We start from the raw sequence: 19,649 nt of genomic DNA on the forward strand, positions 1-19,649 counted from the left end.
ATTACACACAGACTGATGTATTTCAAATGTTTATTTCTTTGAATTTTGATGATTATAACTGACAACTAATGAAAGTCCCAAATTCAGTATCTCGGAAAATTAGAATATCAATTAAGACCAATGCAAAAAAGGATTTTTAGAAATGTTGGCCAACTGAAAGGTATGAACATGAAAAGTATGAGCATGTACAGCACTCAATATTTAGTTGGCCTGGATTACTGCAGCAATGCGTGGCATGGAGTCGATCAGTCTGTGGCACTGCTCAGGTGTTATGAGAGCCCATGTTGCTCTGATAGTGGCCTTCAGCTCTTCTGAATTGTTGGCTCTGGTGTATTTCATCTTCCTCTTCACAATACCCATAGATTTTCTATGGGGTTAAGGTCAGGCGAGTTTGCTGGCCAATCAAGAACAGGGATACCATGGTCCTTAAACCAGGTACTGGTAGCTTTGGCACTGTGTGCAGGTGCCAGGTCCTGTTGGAAAATGAAATCTGCATCTCCATAAAGTTTGTCAGCAGCAGGAAGCATGAAGTGCTCTAAAACTTCCTGGTAGACGGCTGCGTTGACCTTGGACCTCAGAAAACACAATGGACCAACACCAGCAGATGACATGGCACCCCAAACCATCACTGACTGTGGAAACTTTACACTGGACCTCAAGCAACGTGGATTCTGTGCCTCTCCTCTCTTCCTCCAGACTCTGGGACCTTGATTTCCAAAGGAAATGCAAAATTTACTTTCATCAGAGAACATAACTTTGGACCACACAGCAGCAGTCCAGTCGAGACACTTCTGACGCTGTCTCTTGTTCAAGAGTGGCTTGACACAAGGAATGCGACAGCTGAAACCCATGTCTTGCATACGTCTGTGCTGGTGGTTCTTGAAGCACTGACTCCAGCTGCAGTCCACTCTTTGTGAATCTCCCCACAGTTTTGTTTCACAATCCTCTCCAGGGTGCGGTTATCCCTATTGCTTGTACACTTTTTCTACCACATCTTGTCCTTCCCTTCGCCTCTCTATTAATGTGCTTGGACACAGAGCTCTGTGAACAGCCAGCCTCTTTAGCGATGACCTTTTGTGTCTTGCCCTCCTTGTGCCAGGTGTCAATGGTCGTCTTCTGGACAACTGTCAAGTCAGCAGTCTTCCCCATGATTGTGTAGCCTACAGAACTCGACTGAGAGACCATTTAAAGGCTTTGCAGGTGTTTTGAGTTAATTAGCTGATTAGAGTGTGGCACCAGGTGTCTTCAATATTGAACCTTCTTCACGATATTCGAATTTTCTGAGATACTGAATTGGGGACTTTCATTAGTTGTCAGTTATAATCATCAAAAATAAAAGAAATTAACATTTGAAATACATCAGTCTGTGTGTAATGAATGAATCTAATATACAAGTTTCACTTTTTGAATGGAATTACTGAAATAAATCAACTTTGTCGTGATATTCTAATTTTATGACCAGCACCTGTATATATATATATATAGTATAAATTGTGAGCACTAGAGGGCACTGTTGCTCCTCAAACCCAACAGACACTGAAGACACCAGGTAACATTTGTTTTATATTCCTCACAGCGCTCTCCAGCCACCACAGGCACAGGTAAACAGGCAAATAAGCACCGCAAACCACACAAATATTTCCTTCTCCTTTCCTTTCTCCTCCACACCTCCCAGCAATCATTGTCTACCTCCTCCTGACTCAGGCTTGCTGGCTGGGTTTACAGTAATCCTTTATATATTGTCCAAACTGGAAGTGCTTCTGCTCTTCTGTCCGAATGGCCAGCAAACACTTCTGGGTCAGATGGATATATCATGTGCTGCGGTCCATTTGCAGCACCCAACAGGGCTGAGATACAGAACTCCAAGTCCCATGGTGCCCTGTGGGAAATGATGCAAACGAGGGGAGCTGCCCTCTAGCATCTTGGGGGAGACAGTGCCCTAAAAAAACTGCCTTCCCTCTTCCTCTCATATCCCAGACTATATATATATATATACTGTATATAGAGAGAGAGAAAGATAGATATAAATATATATACACAGTATATAGATATAGAGTTAGGTCCATAAACATTTGGACGTTACCACAATGCATTTTAAAAGAAACAACTCAGATGCAGTTGAAGTGCAGACTTTCAGCTTTAATTCAGTGGGTTGAACAAAACGATTGCATAAAAATGTGAGGCAACTAAAGTATTTTTTGAACACAATCCCTTCACTTCAGGGGCTCAAAAGTAATTGGACAAATTAAATAACTGGAAATAAAATGTTCATTTCTAATACTTGGTTGAAAAGCCTTTGCTGGCAATGCCAGCCTGGTCTTGAACTCACGGGCATCACCAGATGCTGGGTTTCCTCCTTTTTAATGCTCTGCCAGGCCTTTACTTTCAGTTGCTGTTTGTTTGTGGGCCTTTCTGTCTGAAGTTTAGTCTTCAACAAGTGAAATTCACGCTCAGTTGGGTTAAGATCAGGTGACTGACTTGGCCATTCAAGAATTTTCCACTTCTTTGCTTTAATAAACTCCTGGGTTGCTTTGGCTGTATGTTTTGGGTCATTGTCCATCTGTATCATGAAACACCCGCCGCCCAATCAATTTGACGTCATTTAGCTGGATTTGATGTCTCTGAACACCTCAGAATTCATTCGGCTGCTTCTGTCCTGTGTCACCTCATCAATAAACACGAGTGTCCCAGTGCCACTCGCAGCCATCACACTGCCTGACTCCACCGTGTTTTACAGATTATGTGCTATGCTTTGGATAATGAGCTGTTCCACGCCTTCCTTCTCCATACTTTTTTCTTGCCATCATTCTGGTGGAGGTTGATCTTGGTCTCGTCTCTCCAAAGAATGTTTTTCTAGAACTGTGCTGGCTTTTTTAGATGTTCTTTAGCAAAGTAAAAATCTGGCCTTTCTATTCTTGAGGCTTATGAGTGACTGGCACCTTGCAGAGCACCCTCTGGATTTCCTTTCATGCAATCTTCTCTTTATGGTAGACGTGGATATCGATACACCGACCACTGGAGAGTGTTGTTCACTTGGTTGGCTGTTGTGAAGGGGTTTCTCTTCACCATGGAAATGATTCTGCGATCATCCAGCACTGTTGTCTTCTGTGGACGTCCAGGTCTTTTTGCGTTGCTGAGTTCTCCAGTGCTTGCTTTCTTTCTCACGATGTACCAAACTGTAGATTTTGCCACTCGTAATATTGTAGTAATTTCTCGGATGGGTTCCTTCTGTTTTCGCAGCTTAAGGATGGCTTCTGTCACCTGCATGGAGAGCTCCTTTGACCGCATGTTGTCTGTTCACAGCAAAATCTTCCACATGCTTAACTGATAAGACGTAACGACGGACTTGAACACACCTGCCCGTGAAATAGCCTTGGAGTCAATCGTCCAATTACTTTTGAGCCCCTGAAATGAAGGGATTGTGTTAAAAAAATACTTTAGTTGCCTCACATTTTTATGCAATCGTTTTGTTCAACCCACTGAATTAAAGCTGAAAGTCTGCACTTCAACTGCATCGGAGTTGTTTCATTTAAAATTCATTGTGGTAATGAACAGAACAAAATGAGAAAAAAAGTGGTCTCTGTCCAAATTGTTATGGACCTAACTGTATGTATGTTGTGGTGGGCGGCTGAGACGCCGAGAAGGACCGAGTGAGGGACTATGCCTCCCCCGGACCACGAGAGGGCAGCCGCCCTGGTTTGTGTGGGGGCCACAGGAATGGAGCATGGAAGCTCAATCCTATAGGGGCCTGTGGCCACCGCCAGGGGGTGTCCAGATGACTGAGGAGCCCTGGACGTCAGCACTTCCGCCACACCTGGAGTATTACCAGGAACACCTGCAGTGCTCCCGGGTGCTCATGGTGTGGCAGAAGTACCGCAGGAAGCTCAACTGGACGCACCTGGAGCACATCCGGGTGGGAATAAAAGGGGCCGCCTCCCTCCAGTCATCAGCCAGAGTCGTGAGGAGGAGGACGAAGCTCGGAGGAGAAGAGTGGTGGCGGTTAAGGCAGAACTTTTAAGAGGCCCGGATTTGAGGGTGATTGGTGTTGGCACACTGGGTTGTGTGCGGGACAATGCCAATTGTAAATAGTGTAAATAAAACGTGTGTGGTGATTCAACCAACGGTGTCTGTCTGTCTGTGCCGATTCAGACTTACTGTATATACTCACGTATAAGGAGGGTCTTGAAACCCGAAAAGTCGATCATAAAATCAGACCCCGACTTATACGCCTGTTTTTTACATTTTCTTGCCTCCTCCAGTCTCTCACCAGTTTCTCAGACACATTGAACTTTGTTACAGCAGCTCAGTTACCAATTTCCTTCGCCACTTCACCGACTTTTAATTTAAAACGAGCTTCATATTTCCTTCTGATTGAACGCTCCATCATAGATAAGGGATGGTCTTACAATAAAGGTGTATGAGTTACACAAAACAGTGTAAACGTCGCTTTGGAATAGTTCGGGTAGCACCGTGTGGTCACGTAGGCACAATACACAGAAAATAAGAAGGCCGTGTGCTCCGTGGTTCCTCTCTCAGGTGGGCGAGCGTTAGCATATCGTAATCTCTTGGATCAATAGCGTGAGTTTTCCGCATTCAACTTATAAAATCGACATTATAAAATACTGGAAATTATACGGTAAAATCAAGTCCCGAGCTTAAACGCGAGTAGATACGGTAAACCAGTTTATATTGCGTAATAAGGAAACACCGAGCATATATTGTGCCAAAATTCATTGTGGCGTTTTTAGCATTTCAAATGAGCAAACTCTGTCATTTAAATTTGCTTTCATTTTTATGATAATCCACTGGGGTCACACCCAATCACTTAACGTTTACTGATTAACCAGGATTAACATTCAAAATTTGGAGGTGGGCGGCGATATTTAGGTTCACATGAGGCCATTGTGGCTGCACCAGGAGAAGCTTTCATTTCACTAGAAGTCCCAATACACAGGGCAGTTTGTGCTTCAATTTGGCATTGGAAAATCAGTCGGATACTTCTTCTTCTTCTTCTTCTTCTCCATCTTCATCTTCTTCTTCTCTGTCTTCTTCTTCATCTTCTTCTCCATCTTCATATTCTTCTTCTCCATCCTCATCTTTTTTGCCTTCTTCTTCTTCATTTCTTCTTCTTCTTCTTCTTCTTCTTCTCTGTCTTCTTCTTCATCTTCTTCTCCATCCTCATCTTTTTTGCCTTCTTCTTCTTCATTTCTTCTTCTTCTTCTTCTTCATCTTCTTCTTCTCTGTCTTCTTCTTCATCTTCTTCTCCATCCTCATCTTTTTTGCCTTCTTCTTCTTCATTTTCTTCATTTCTTCTTCTTCTTCCTCTCCCCTAGAAGAGGCTTAGAATGAATGGTTTGTCAACATCAAATACGGGTCTTTTTAGTGCCGTGGTTCTCAAACTGTGGGTCGGGCCCCCCTAGGGGGGGCGCGAAGATGTGAAAAAAAGAATCAAAAATATGAAAAATCCATCTATTGAAACCAAAACAAATGAACTTAAACTACATTCTGATACTAGAAAAATAAATATAGAGTTAGATAAATGTCGATAAAAGTTAAGTAGGTATAATAAAATATGCATCTCTGATATATCATTAATTAAAAAAGAACAAATTGGTATTAGTGGGCTCCTTTCTAAAAAACGTTAGGGGGCCGCGATTAAAACCATTATGAAAACCTGGGTCGCAAATACTTAAAGGTTGAGAAACGCTGTTTTAGTGAGAGGTTTGGTTGGAGCTGGGAGATGAATAAGGCTCTGCAGCCTGCAATACCAATGACGTAGGTCAGGTCTTGCCCACACTGTGCCCCACTATGTCCACAGCGTCGGTCACCAAACGCCTTTTGGGTCCGATAACCAACGCACAACACTAATCTTACCCAAAGTGTAACTGGGCATGCGATGGACGTTTCGTGACTGACCTCATAGGTACTGCGATCTGCAATTCCACTATGTTGGCCTGGGCCATCGGGTCGAAGGTCACTAACCGAATATAATTCCATCCATCCATTATCCAACCCGCTATATCCTAACTACAGGGTCATGGGGGTCTACTGGAGCCAATCCCAGCCAACATAGGGCACAAGGCAGGAAACAAACCCCAGGTAGGGCACCAGCCCACCGCAGGACATACACCCGCCACACACTAGGGACAATTTAGGATCGCCAATGCACCTAACCTGCATGTCTTTGGACTGTGGGAGGAAACCCACGCAGACAACATGCAAACTCCTCGGAAAGCGAACCCGGGTCTCCTAACTGCGAGGCAGCAGTGCTACCCAGTGCGCCACCATGCCACCCAATATAATTAAATGTATTTAATGCCACCTGCACTTCAGAACAGGCCGTCCACCTGAAGCGAAGCCCGAACAGTACTTGGACGGGAGACCATCTAGGAAAAGTGTGGGTGGCTGTCTGAAGAGGGCGGCTTACCCCTGTGGTCTGTGTGTGGACCCCGATACCTCGGCACGATGACGGGGAGACGCTGTGCTGTAGGAATGGTGCCGTCCTTCAAATGAGGTGTATAAACTGAGGTCCCAACTCTCTCTGGTCATTAAACATCTCCAGGCATCCTGCATAAAGAGATGTCCTGGCTAAACTGCCCACCACAGCCTTGTCCATTCTTTCCTGCAAACCATTCCTTGTTTCTAACTAGCTAATTACCGTATCTCTCTCAACTTCACCAGCTAATTAGCTAACGTGTGCCGATTGTCTGGGAGCAAACATGGCTTCCGTCACATCACCCTGGTGGCTGCTGCACGTCAGTGGTGGTTCAAGTGGCTCCCTGGCTGAATTTTAGGCCTTTTTCTATATTAGACACCATTTTGTGTAACCGTTGCTAGGGTCACATACTGCGTTTCTAGGGGCGTGGTCTCCAGGGTCTTGACCTGCAATTCATTAGCATGACCAGATAAAAAAGTCAGCATTTTGCACTAAGCTTTAACTGATACAAAAAATACAAAAAGAAAACTCTCTCTTTGTTATTGATCTTCGTGTCTTGCTGGATTTTTGACTTTGATTCTTGGTGTTCAGTTGCTTCATTTTTATTTTATTAGCTTTGTTTTGCCTTTTGCACAGGTAAAATAAAAAAAATGTAGTTATCTGTTTCCTGCTGAGCCCATTGTCTATGTGAACCACTTTCAGTGGTAAGGCAAAAGTCTAATATAAATGTAATTCATTATTTTTATTTTATTTTTTTATTGTGATCAATTTTTTATTGGATGGCACGGTGGCACAGTGGTAGCGCTGCTACCTTGCAGTAAGAAGACCCATCTGGGGTCGCTTCTCGGGTTGCATGTTCTCCCCGTGTCTATGTGGGTTTCCTCCCACAGTCTAAAGACATGCAGGTTAGGTGCAATGGGGGCCCTAAATTGTCCCTAAGTGTGTGTGGGTGTGGGAGTTTCCTGCCTTGCACCCTGTGCTGACTGGGATTGGCTCCAGCAGACCCCCATGACCCTGTAGTTAGGATATAGCAGGTTGGATAATGGACAGATGGATGGAATTTTTTATTGCATTCAGAAAATAAGGGGACAATAACACATTTTGTGAAAGGATATTTTTATAGAGAAATTGGAAAGAGCTTGCTGGGTTGAGCAAAGTCTGAATTTATAACACATGGGGGTCACGGACACGGCCAGCAGAAGAAAAGAAACTTCCAGAATTACGCAAAGTTATCTCCAGGGTTCACGGTCAACCACGGCGTGATGAAGGAGATGGCGGCGTTTCCCATTTACTAATAGTGTGTGCAGGTCAAGTGCACCACCACTGAGGCCCAAAGCACAGCAAGAGCAGGACGGTCCCAGAACGGGTGCTGCCCAGTGCATTATGGGAGCACCGGTGGTAGAATGGATCCGGAGCTCCAACCCATCAAGAAACGTTTTCTCGGGTAATGGTGAACTCTATGGACAATTTTATACAGGATGTGGTGATGATTAGAATTTCTAGAGAAACTTTTTATGGTTTTACAAATTGTGTTCCAACACAGTGGCTTGGACAGGGACAGATCATTTCTAAATGACAATCTGACGTTTAAATGTCAAAGAATTGTCAGTCAGTCATTGTCCAACCTGCTATATCCTAACTACAGGGTCACGGGAGTGTGCTGGAGCCAATCCCAGCCAGCACAGGGCGCAAGGCAGGAAACAAACCCCGGGCAGTGCGCCAGCCCACCGCAGGGCACATCCATACACCAAGGACAATTTAGGATCACCAATGCACCGAACCTGTATGTCTTTGGACACGGAGAGAACATGCCAACTCCACGCAGGGAGGACCTGGGAAGCAAACCCAGGTCTCCTTACTGCGAGGCAGCAGTGCTACCCACTGCGCCACCGTGCCACCCTCAAAGAATTATTTATTTATTTTGTTACTTCACAAATCATTTTTATTCTTCTTTCCATTATAAACAAGCCCCCCACACCCCAGAGACTTGGCCCCTTGTATTTTTTCAAACACCGTTGATGTGTTTTTCCAGGCCAGGCAGGTGAAGTGACTTCCTCAGGTTCATACAAGGAATCCCAGCCGCAAATTGTTCCTTGGCCTCTAGGGGGCCACGTTGCCCACCGCCAGATCCGTCCTGCAGTGTCAGCACCGAGAATGCGTGTCACCTAAAGGGCACAGCAAACTGATCCCTGCCCAGAATAGCACAAGTGAAGCTATTTTCGGTCAGGACGGTGATGGCGGACATTCATCTCTCTGTGTGAATGGCAGGAGTCAGAAGTGCAATCAGCCGAAGCGTCGTTTCATTTCCAGCTCTAGTCATAAATTCATTAAACTGAATCTGCCATTCAGGGAACTGAAATCAATCAACATTTATTTATATATACAAAAAACATGTAGCTCAAAGTGCTTTACAAAATGAAGAATAGAAAGATAGAAGACACAATAAAAAATAAACATAAGTCAACATTAATTAACATAGAATAAGTAAGGTCCGATGGCCAGGGTGGACAGAAAAAAAAAACTCCAGAGGCTGGAGAAAAAAAATCAAATCTGCAGGGATTCCAGACCACGAGACCACCCAGTCCCCTCTGACATCAGTGAATATTTAACTTCAGGTTAGGGCAGATTCTTCAGGGCGGCTCTGATATAATAAGGTAGAGCACGTTAATACCATGACAAAACATGACAGGCTGGCCCGGCAGGAATGTCTGCTGTGACAAAGCACTGACAAAGAACAGGGATGGGATGCCCAGTGGCTATTTCTGTTTTATTCTAAATGTCATTTTTGGTTCTTTTTTGTTTTAATAGGGGGAGCCAGGATCTCAAGGGTCTCCTGGGCTGGATGGCGAGAGGGTATGACAACATCTGTCACCACACTGTCTCTGTTCTTCTCACTCATGTTGAGCTGCTGATGGTTTATGGGTAACGGGCACTTTTTTTTTAACATCATTTAGGGTCCCAAAGGCTCCAAGGGTGACATGGGTATGCCAGGAATTTCAGGAGACAAGGGTGGTATGGGCCTTCCTGGATTACCAGTAAGTATCTTTTACAACAGAATTTCGATAAAATTCCTGTTCTTTAGCTTTGTAACTATGGCTGTTATAAAAAAAAGTTCTATTTTAGAAAGCCTGAGGTTTTTGATTCAATTCAGAGTCGAGTCAGGTCAGGGTGAGGGGCATACACTGGTACGGCACCTTACTGCACTCACCATATGATAAAACAGCTCAGGATCCTGTTTGGAAGCCCCCCAGGTAGACACACTATCCAGTTTCACCCCCCCGGAAATGACCCTCAATCTGCCACAGCCAGGTGTTACATAAGCCAGCCAATCAGGTCTTCTGCAATGAGGGTGAGCCGGACCACCCTTGGGTAATCGCGCCACATAGCCGTAGTGCCGTAACTGACGCTTCCTCACAGTGCAGCTCATGTGCCTCATTCGGAACTCCATGAGCAACACAAAGTCACACCAGTGGCACCCAAGGACCTTTCCGAACAAACACACTTGAAGGAGTCCAGTCTTCATCTCAGGTCTAAGGATGGCGCCCATGTCTCGCAAACAGGAAGCACCAGGACTGTAAAGACTATGAAAGACGATGAAACAGCTCGAGATTCTGGTTGGCAACCTCACCATGGCAGACACCTGGTCCAGTCCCACCCTCTGGAAATGACCTCCAGGTGTTACATGGACTTCCCCTTGGCCTGTTCCAGCCACTCGGGTCCTCAACAATGAGGGTCCTATGAACCGGACCACCCTTGGTAAATCACACCACATGGCCGTAGTGCCATAACTGACGCTCCCTCACAATGCAGGTCATGTGTCTTATTCGGGACTCCATGAGCAACACAAAGTCACACCAGTGGGACCCAAGGACCCTCCGAAGAGACACACATGGAGGAGTCCAGTCTTCATCTCAGGTCACTGATAGCGTTCATGACTCACAAACAGGGAGCACCAGGACTGTAAAGACTTGGACTTTTGTCCTTTTGCAGATATCGGGAGCACCACACACCCCTTTATGACCTCATGACCCCCCATGCTCTCCCAATCTGTCTACTGACTTCATAGGAAGAGTCACCAGAGTCACATGAATGTCACTTCCGAGGTCAGTAAACCTCTCGATGAGGTTGACACTCTCTCTGCAGACAGACACACTGCTGATGGCCGTGACCAAGAGGTCATTAAAGGCCTGGCTGTTGGTTTTTATCTGGACCCTTGCAAGCCCAAAGCCCTCACTCAGTCTCTCGAGACCCCCGATCAGAGCCTCCATTGACTCCATGAAGATCACAGCATCGTCAGCAAAGTCAAGATCAGTGAATCTCTCTTTATCAACAGATACCCCCCAGCCGCAGGACCCCACGACTCTGCCCAACACCCAGCCCATGCCAGCATTGACCAGAGTAGGAGCAGAACATTCAGTTAACTGTTTATTTGACTTTTCTGGCCAATTGTTATTTTCCCATGAGACACAGAAGAGTTAGCAGATGCCACCGAAGATCATGTCAGAGCCGAGCTCCTTACTGGACATTTCTGATGTTTTAACGTTTTTCCTCCTTTCTGTTTTAGGGTGCAAATGGGGCCAAAGGAGAAAAGGGAGACCCCGGCTTGCCTGGTCCTCAGGGTCAGTCTGTAAGTAGCACCACTTATGAAGGACCTTTGCTTGTGCATCATGTGTGCAAAATGCTGTTGAGATCACACAACAACCAGGGTGCCATTAGCTTTGTGACAGGACTCTCGGTGCTCGGTGCTGTTCTGGTTCTGCATGTAAACTTCCAGGTAGCAAAATATGATGTGATCTGGAGAGACAAGCTGGAATGGAGACTGGCCTGAGCCTGGATATATTTATATATAGAAATAAAAAAACAGGGACAAATGAAGACGGTGGGCGCCAGATGGTGAACCCATATATTGCAACTGGGGAAAAAATGAAAAAAATTGCAATAGCAAAGAAACAGACAGGAGGCGGTCATGTGCTGATGCTTGAGGTTACAACTTTGTCTCTTTATTTGACTGAGTCGTCTTAGGAGGCTTGGGGTTTTCAAAGTGTCTTGACAGGAAGAGGCTGGTTTACCGGCGGAAACAGGAAAGGCATTGTGGGTCTCGCTGTCGATGGTCTTTTGTCCTGAGGTTGGGAGAGAAGAAGACTTGAGTCTGCTAGAGCCCCCTCATGGCTTGGAGCTGTATTACAGCTATAGTTTATCTATTCTATCTATCATATAGTGCCTTTCACTTCTATCTATCTATCTATCTATCTATCTATCTATCTATCTATCTATTATATAGTGCCTTTCTATCTATCTATCTATCTATCTATCTATTATATAGTGCCTTTCATCTATCTATCTATCTATCTATCTATCTATCTATTATATAGTGCCTTTCTATCTATCTATCTATCTATCTATCTATTATATAGTGCCTTTCTATCTATCTATCTATCTATCTATCTATCTATCTATCTATCTATCTATCTATTATATAGTGCCTTTCTATCTATCTATCTATCTATCTATTCTATCTATCTATCTATCTATCTATCTATTATATAGTGCCTTTCTTCTATCTATCTATCTATCTATCTATCTATCTATCTATCTATCTATCTATTATATAGTGCCTTTCACATCTGAAACTGTCCCTTAATTATCACTTGACTAAATCCCCTGTGGTGTTTTCTTCCTGATGTTTGTCATTTAATGAATTATTTTCATACTGTAAAAAAAAATCTAAATTGAAAGCCACTTTTTCTTTTTTTTCTTGCAGGTTGTTGGTCCTCCTGGCGCTCCTGGCCCCCATGGCCCCCCTGGTCCAATGGTAAGTGTTTGACCAGTTATGAAGAATGTTAAGGTTTAACTGTGGTATCTATTGGATCTTAAACTGACAACAATGGGCTCCTGATGTTTTCCTGGAAGTGAGCGCACTCCGCAGTTGCAGATCAGTTTTTCCCCAAACCCCTGTCTCTGATCTAATGTCTTGAAATTCCCAGGGGGATAATCAGCTGCTTTCTGTTGTAATGTTGGCATATCTGGGCACTCGCTAGTAAAACATGTTGCTCGAAATGAACACAATCAAATGCCCAAACAACAATCAATAAAGTTCATAAATACTGTATAATTAAAGGAAAATTGCATTTACTGCACCTTAGTGAGGAGGGCTGATGTCCTGTGTAGCTGGCTTAGTGTTTGGTAAGGGGGTCAGGGGGCTCACCTTCCATAAATGCGCCTCAGTTGTCAAAATGAGACCAATATTGCTCGGAAATATTGATGTTTGACTTGCAGAGAGCCTTCAAAGGTAGGAAAAGTCAACTCTTAAAAGTATTTACTTCTCTGTAAAAGAGGATTTAGTGTCAGTGCTGTGGTTGTTGTGTGTCAAAATGGTTTATATCTTCGGAAAGACGAGACTCTGAATTTTCATTTGATGTGTAGTATATCGAGATGCATGACAGAGGGGCATGCACACATGGCTGTGACGTCGTCCAATCGTAGTTATGTACCGGGACCGGTCTTTGTGCATGTTAAGACTAAGACTCGATGCAAACTCTGAGGCGATCGGCTTTGTCCGTTGCAGCTCCAAAACTCGGGAACAGTTTGCCGTTACACGTTAGGCAGACTCCTTCACTCGCTGTCTTTAAATGTCATTTAAAATCACACTTTGACTGCCTGGCCTTTGACCCCGTGTGACATGTCGACTATCTGCGTACTTTTGTTTATGAATTTCTTCAGCTCTTATGTGTTTCTGTTTCTTTGACCCTTTGGTCATTGTGTGTCTGATACGTTGAGTTTTATTGGTCAGCCTTGATGTTGTTTTTAAAGTGCTTTATCAATCAATCAATCAATCAATCAAGTTATTTGCTGCTGTCATTTTGTTCTTTCAGGGTCCTCATGGTTTTCCGGGGCCGAAGGTGAGCCTAACGTGACGTTTTACGTTTCCATTCATTGGACTCTCTTTTTTTCTGTTTCTTTTTTCTTGCTATTTATTTTCTTGTTGTTATTGTATTGTTATCTTGTTATTTGTTTTTTCTTGTTCTTTCTTTCCCTTTTTCCATGTTCTGTCAGTTACTCACTCGAGGTGCTGATTGTAACGTTTCCCTCCTTGTTTCGTTGTCTTTGTTCCTTCAGACCCCTCCCCGTTTGTCTTCTAAGCCCCCCTGTTGTATTGTGTTTTACGATGAATGTCTTCTGTAATATTTCTAATATCCAATTCAGGAGCCATTCCAGGTTGAGTATCTCTAATCCAAAATTCCAGAATATTCCAAAATTAGAAACTTGTTGTGCGCCACCAGTTGAAAAGTCAACACCGGGGAGGATGGGGTGGTCTGTTTTATAAAACTCTTCTTGGATGTGAGTGTGAAAACATTGCTGGAGAGAGTGGATCCGAATAACAAATGTGCCGAGTAAAAAAGGGATTTACTCTGTCGGAGCAGAATGGTGGTTGGTGGGACGGGGACCCCCCATATAGCTTAGAGCTCCACGAAGCAATGACACACGTGGGGAAGGGGGGAGCTAATGAGAAGCGAACCGATAATGGGGGGGGACCCCATGAAGCACCGAGTGTCATAAGGAAACGATCCACCGTGTTAGGGTGGGTAGTCCGCCATGAAGCATTGAACACCGCCAAGCAATGAAACACACCTGACAAGCTTTGTTCCCAGCAACACGACACCATAACTCCTGCATTGAAAGGTGCCACCGTAAAGACGGCAGGTGACTTGGGTGTCGATGGAACGTCACTTGTCACGGTTAACACCAGCAGCTTCCTTCTCACTGACTGTCCTCATTGAGTCCAATATGAGTGCAGTCGAGTGCTCCGATTACGTTAGGACAATTGGCCGCTGCTGCGAGTTGACAGCAATACGTTATGTGGACACACACACACCATACGGAGAGGGAGTTTAGCGCCTCACCGGTCAGTCACGGCCTTCAGCACAGCAGGTATGGTGGAGTGAAGCTGGGCTGAGATATTCCTGACCGGTCGGCCAGTTCTTTGTGAAGTGAGAACGATATAAACTTATAAATAACCAACAAACAGAGCAAATACGCAGCACTGGCCCTCTAAAAAGGGAATGAAAATAAAGTCTGTGCGTCACATTCGTCATCTATGACGTGTCATACGTCTGCCGGCCGGCCGGCCTGTACCTGTACTGGTACTGTGAGTGCTGTGCGGAGTGGAGACAGGACCTCTGTGTGTTTCCCAGTTAATTCAGGGGTTCGTCAGCGGTGTGTTCTGCTCCTACTCTGGTCAATGCTGGCATGGACTGGGTGTTGGGCAGGGTCATGGGGTCCAGCGGAAGTGGGGCATCTGTGGGTGAAGAAAGATTCACTGATGTTGACTTTGCTGACGATGCTGTGATGTTCACAGAGTCAATGGAGGCTCTGATCGGGGCTCTCAAGAGACTGAGTGAGGGGTCTGAGTGTCTGGGCTTGTGAGGGTCCTAATAAAAACCAAAGATCCAGACCTTTAATGGCCTCTTGGGCACGGCCATCAGCAGTGTGTCTGTCTGTGGCGAGAGTGTCGACCTCATTGAGAGGTTTACTTACCTTGGCTGTGACATTCATGTGACTCTGGTGACTCTTCCTATGAATTCAGTAGATGGATTGGGAGAGCACGGGGGGTCATGAGGTCATAAAGGGGTGTGTGGTGCTCCCGATATCTCAGTAGAAGGACAAACGTCCCAGTCTTTAGAGTCCTGGTGCTCCCTGTTTGTGAGTCATGGGCGCCATCCAGTGACCTGAGATGAAGACTGGACTCCTTCATGTGGGTCTCTTCAGAGGGTCCTTAGGTCCTGCTGGTTTGCCTTTGTGCTGCTCATGGGGTCCTGAATGAGGCACATGACCTGCATTGTGAGGGAGTTTTCAGTTATGGCACTACGGCCATGTGGCGTGTTTCCCCGAGGGTGATCCGACTCGTAAGATCCTCATTGTTTGGGACCCGAGGGGCTGGACCAGGCCAAGGGGGTCACCCACGTAACACCTGGATGCAGCAGATAGAGGGTCACTTCCGGAGGGTGGGACTGGACCGCTTGTCTGCCTGGGGGGTTGCCAACCAGGATCCCAAGTTTTTTCGTCCTGCGGTGGGTGCGGCAACTTGCTGTACCAGTGCATGCTCCCCAACTTGACTTGATACGTCTGCCACATTAACACACATTTTAATAAGAACTCGGTGATATGAATTATTATATATGTGAGTTATCTAGAGGACTCTAAAGACTGTCCTGTCTTGCTATACGGTTGTGAGACATGGACGGTATTCAGTGACCAGATAGACGGTCACTTCTGGTGGGAGGCACTGGACTGCCTAAGGGGTTGCCAACCAGGATCCTGAACTGTTTAGTGGTGTGGTGGGTGCGCCAACACTTTGAACCAGTGTATGCCCCCCAACCTGACCCTAATTATCATTGTGCTGATTTGACTGCATTTTCTTGCCTGATCAAAGGGGTCACTGAGCTATCTCATTATATGTATATACTGTGACCACCAGGGGGTGCCTCATTTGCCCTGACTTTGGACACAACTCACCCACAAACAGCGCCAAGTTCATTTAAATAAAGATTTTTTAACAATTATATTTTTTCCAGGCAGGGCGGCACAGTGGCACTGTAGTAGCCCTGCGGTCTCACAGTAAGGAGACCTGGGTTCGCTTTCCGGGTCCTCCCTGTGGAGTTGGCATGTTCTCCCCATGTCTGCGTGGGTTTCGTCCCACAGTCCAAAGACATGCAGGTTAAGTGCATTGGTAATCCTAAATTGTCCCTGGTGTGTGCTTGGTGTGTGTGTGTGCCCTGCGGTGGGCTGGCACTCTGCCCGGGGTTTGTTTCCTGCCTTGTGCCCTGTGTTGGTTGGGATTGGCTCCAGCAGACCCCCGTGACCCTGTAGTTAGGATATAGCGGGTTGGACGATGACTGACTGACTTTTTTCAGGCTTCAGATCAGTCTTACAGCACACACTAATTTGTTTGTCATCTTCTGTCCTCCTCCACAAGCGTCGTCTCACTCCCTCCCAACTCCGACTCACCTTTCAGGAGTGACACGGCTTCTTTTATGCTGAACCCAGGAATACTTGTGGGGTTACGGTGTTACGTAATCAGATCAGATGGAGGGTCCTCTGAAGCGTGGAGAGTCACTCCTAAGAGTGCCACCTGGCGGCACCCAAGAACCCTGACATGTCTCTCCATACTGTGGCCAAACCAGTAAAGCACTGCCCTCTTTTATACTGGGGAACAAATTGTTAATCTGTTATTTGTTCCCCCGGATAGCAATCTACCATCAACCCAGCCGGGTTGCACCTCTTTTCCTGTAGTCCTTCTGTTGTGGCCTCCCGGCCGGGTAAGGATCCATCTTCCATCCCAGCCGGTATGCCGGTCCACCCACACGGCACTTCCAATACACATATTCCGAAATTTGAAATCCTTCCTGTCCCTGGCATTTCTGGTTAGGGATACTCAACCTGAATTTTCTGTGTGCCTTCACGTTAACAAGCGCGCAGTCGTCTCCTCATCTGAGCTTTGAAGTTGTGACTTTTGTATCATGTGAACCCTAAGCATTGCTTCAGTACACATTTACCATTAAAGGTCAAATACCAGTCGCCTTTCTATAAAAAAAAGATGGTGGAGGACGATAACAGTCACTATGGCCATCAAAAAAACAACCAAACCTTGCAGGTCATGAGCTGGTCGCGAAGTTATTCTTGTGTTATTATGGGGTGTAACAGACAGTAGCAAAGTATACATGGTGTGTTTTGCTCACTTTCATGTTCAGCAGCTGAAGGCCTAAGTTCCCAAACTTCAAAATCTCTCTGTTGGCAAGAATTCAAGAACCAGGTAACCCCCAGTTAGGAGCGGCATTGGTGTGTCTCCTTACCCAACTTACTTCTTGTATGGCACAGAGCGCTGTGAAGAATTCTCACTTAAAATACCAGTACAGATGATACTAAATACAGAACTGGTGCGCTTATTGCTGGTATAAAACAGGCAAAGAAAAGACTAAGGTAGACCTGGGAAGTCCTCCAGGTGCTTGATTGCCGACATCCTGCTGCACTTCTGGGAGTGGCAAAACCAGTGCCCAGAAGGGTCCAGCAGTGCCTGCTGCTGCACCCCTGGCGGCGCCTGCAGAACCCAACAGGGCTGCACAACACTCCAACCCCCATGAAGCCCTGGGGGAGTCCGAGGCACCGCTGCAACCCAGGGAGGGCTGTTCTGGCTGGGCATGGGTCCCGGCCATCTGTCACAATAGATAGATAGATAGATATGAAAGGCACTGTCATATCAGATGGATGGTATAGTAGGCAAGATTTAAAAAAATAGACAAATCGACAAGAAAAGCATTTTATTATAGATAGATAGATATGAAAGGCGCTATATGATAGATAGATAGATAGATAGCTGTGAAAGGCACTATATAATAGATGGATACATAGATTTGAAAGATGCTATTAGGTAGATAGATGGATGGTATAGTAGGCAAGATTAAAATAATTAGACAAATCGACAAGAAAAGCATTTTATTATAGATAGATAGATATGAAAGGCGCTATATGATAGATAGATAGATAGCTTCAGCTACCTGATAGGGTTACACTTGCTAATGTCCAACAGGCCACTGGATAGACACATAGATTTGAAAGGCACTATACACAGTCATGATAATAATAATACATTTTATTTATATAGCGCCTTTCCCATGCTCAAGGCTCAAGATAGTGCCTTTCACTCTATTTATCTATCTAATAAATGTGAAAGGTGCTATATGATTGATAGACAGATAGATATTTTAGTAGTGTTGGCAGGATTACATAGATACTTTACTGATACCAAGGGATATTTAAGAAGACAGGCAGAAGATGCCAATGCCAATGTACACTGGCATCGTATTGAATAATAATGAATGGAAGAACAGGGGGAGACAACCCGGCAGGGCTATGGGCTCCCCCAATACAATAAGAGACGGCTTCCTTGGGTGATTTTACCTCCGTTGATACCCGCAAGGCACTCTGGATATCGTAGTTTCCTAGAACAGCCTTGTCGAGTTCCATGGGGCCACCAGGGGGTGCTGCAGAGATTCCTCATCCCTGCTTTATTGGACTTCCATTGGGTCACGCCCTACTATCAGAAGTACTCCCGGGTCCGGGATAAAAGAAGCCGCGTGACTTCATCCAAGCAAGCCAGAGTCATGTGGAAGTGGACAAAGCTCACCAGGGAGGAAGAGAGGATGAGGAGGGAACGAGACAGCGTGGCAGGATTTGTGTTTGTTGCACTTCTGGAGCCTCTGTAGAAGGTACTTGTGTATATAAACCGGTTTTATCTAAACGGGACTTGTGTCTGGGGTTGAGTGACCTTTGGCTCCCTCTACTGTCCATGTGATGAATAATAATTACAATATGAAGAGCACACTGCACATGTGTAAGTGTCACTTTCAGATTCCCAGAATCCCTTTCAGTTTCACTGCCTGAAGACAGATTCACTTTGTCATCTCTGCTGATGAGAAGCGTTTCTTACAAGACTCCATTATGAGGCTAAGAGAAGATGCGTCTGCGCTATTGCTCATGTAACGCTTATGCAAGACACGCTTATCCCGTGGCCTAAGTAACACCTGGCACCACCGCTGTTGGCACATTTACTTCTTGAGTGGCACTCGGGTGTACTGCTAAGGAGGTTAATGGACATTGGTTTCTCCGCGAGTAACCCAATTATTTGGCCATGTAAACCCTTAACCAGGATTTCGTGATCTGCGGATGTTCCTTAGTATTCTGGTCATCTGCACACGTTTTAGCTTCAGACTCCCCCCGTTTTCAGCAGCCGCAGGTGAAAGCGTCCACAAAGATAAAAACTTCCTGAGGCAGATGCTCGGGTGATCTCATGATTCCCTCTCCTGGTTAAAATAATCTGCCTCAATACTTCAGAAATCATTAAATTGATGTTGATGAGCCAAGCAGCACAATCTTGTCGGCAGTGCTGGGAGTAAAACACGTAAAAGTAATGTGCTTTATGTATTCTGATTACTTTTTGAAGTAACATAACGTAATATTTCTTTTATCGCAGCAGAAACACCTGCGTTACTCTTATTCCAGCAGCACCCCAGCTGAGTCAGGACAGGAGCCAACTGAGCTGTTTAGGGCATCTGATAGGGATGTCACCCTGAGGGGGATCGGCCCACCCAGCTGGGAGGAGACCCAGGGCTCGCTTACAGGATTCTACAGGGTGAGCCAAAAAGAAGTGCAAAATTTC

General features: G+C 45.4%; 1 protein-coding gene across 1 annotated transcript in view; it reads left to right on the forward strand.

The window, feature by feature from the left end:
• LOC120532231 (collagen alpha-1(XXV) chain-like) overlaps positions 1 to 19,649 on the forward strand; it is a 632,315-nt gene that overhangs the window by 588,752 nt on the left and 23,914 nt on the right. The window contains exons 25-29 of the mRNA XM_039758080.1: positions 9,245 to 9,289; positions 9,391 to 9,471; positions 11,001 to 11,063; positions 12,198 to 12,248; positions 13,309 to 13,335. Coding sequence (XP_039614014.1) covers positions 9,245 to 9,289; positions 9,391 to 9,471; positions 11,001 to 11,063; positions 12,198 to 12,248; positions 13,309 to 13,335 — 267 coding nt within the window. The remainder of the gene's footprint in view (positions 1 to 9,244; positions 9,290 to 9,390; positions 9,472 to 11,000; positions 11,064 to 12,197; positions 12,249 to 13,308; positions 13,336 to 19,649) is intronic.

This window comes from Polypterus senegalus, chromosome 7, assembly GCF_016835505.1.
Source record: "Polypterus senegalus isolate Bchr_013 chromosome 7, ASM1683550v1, whole genome shotgun sequence".
NCBI lineage: Eukaryota > Metazoa > Chordata > Cladistia > Polypteriformes > Polypteridae > Polypterus > Polypterus senegalus.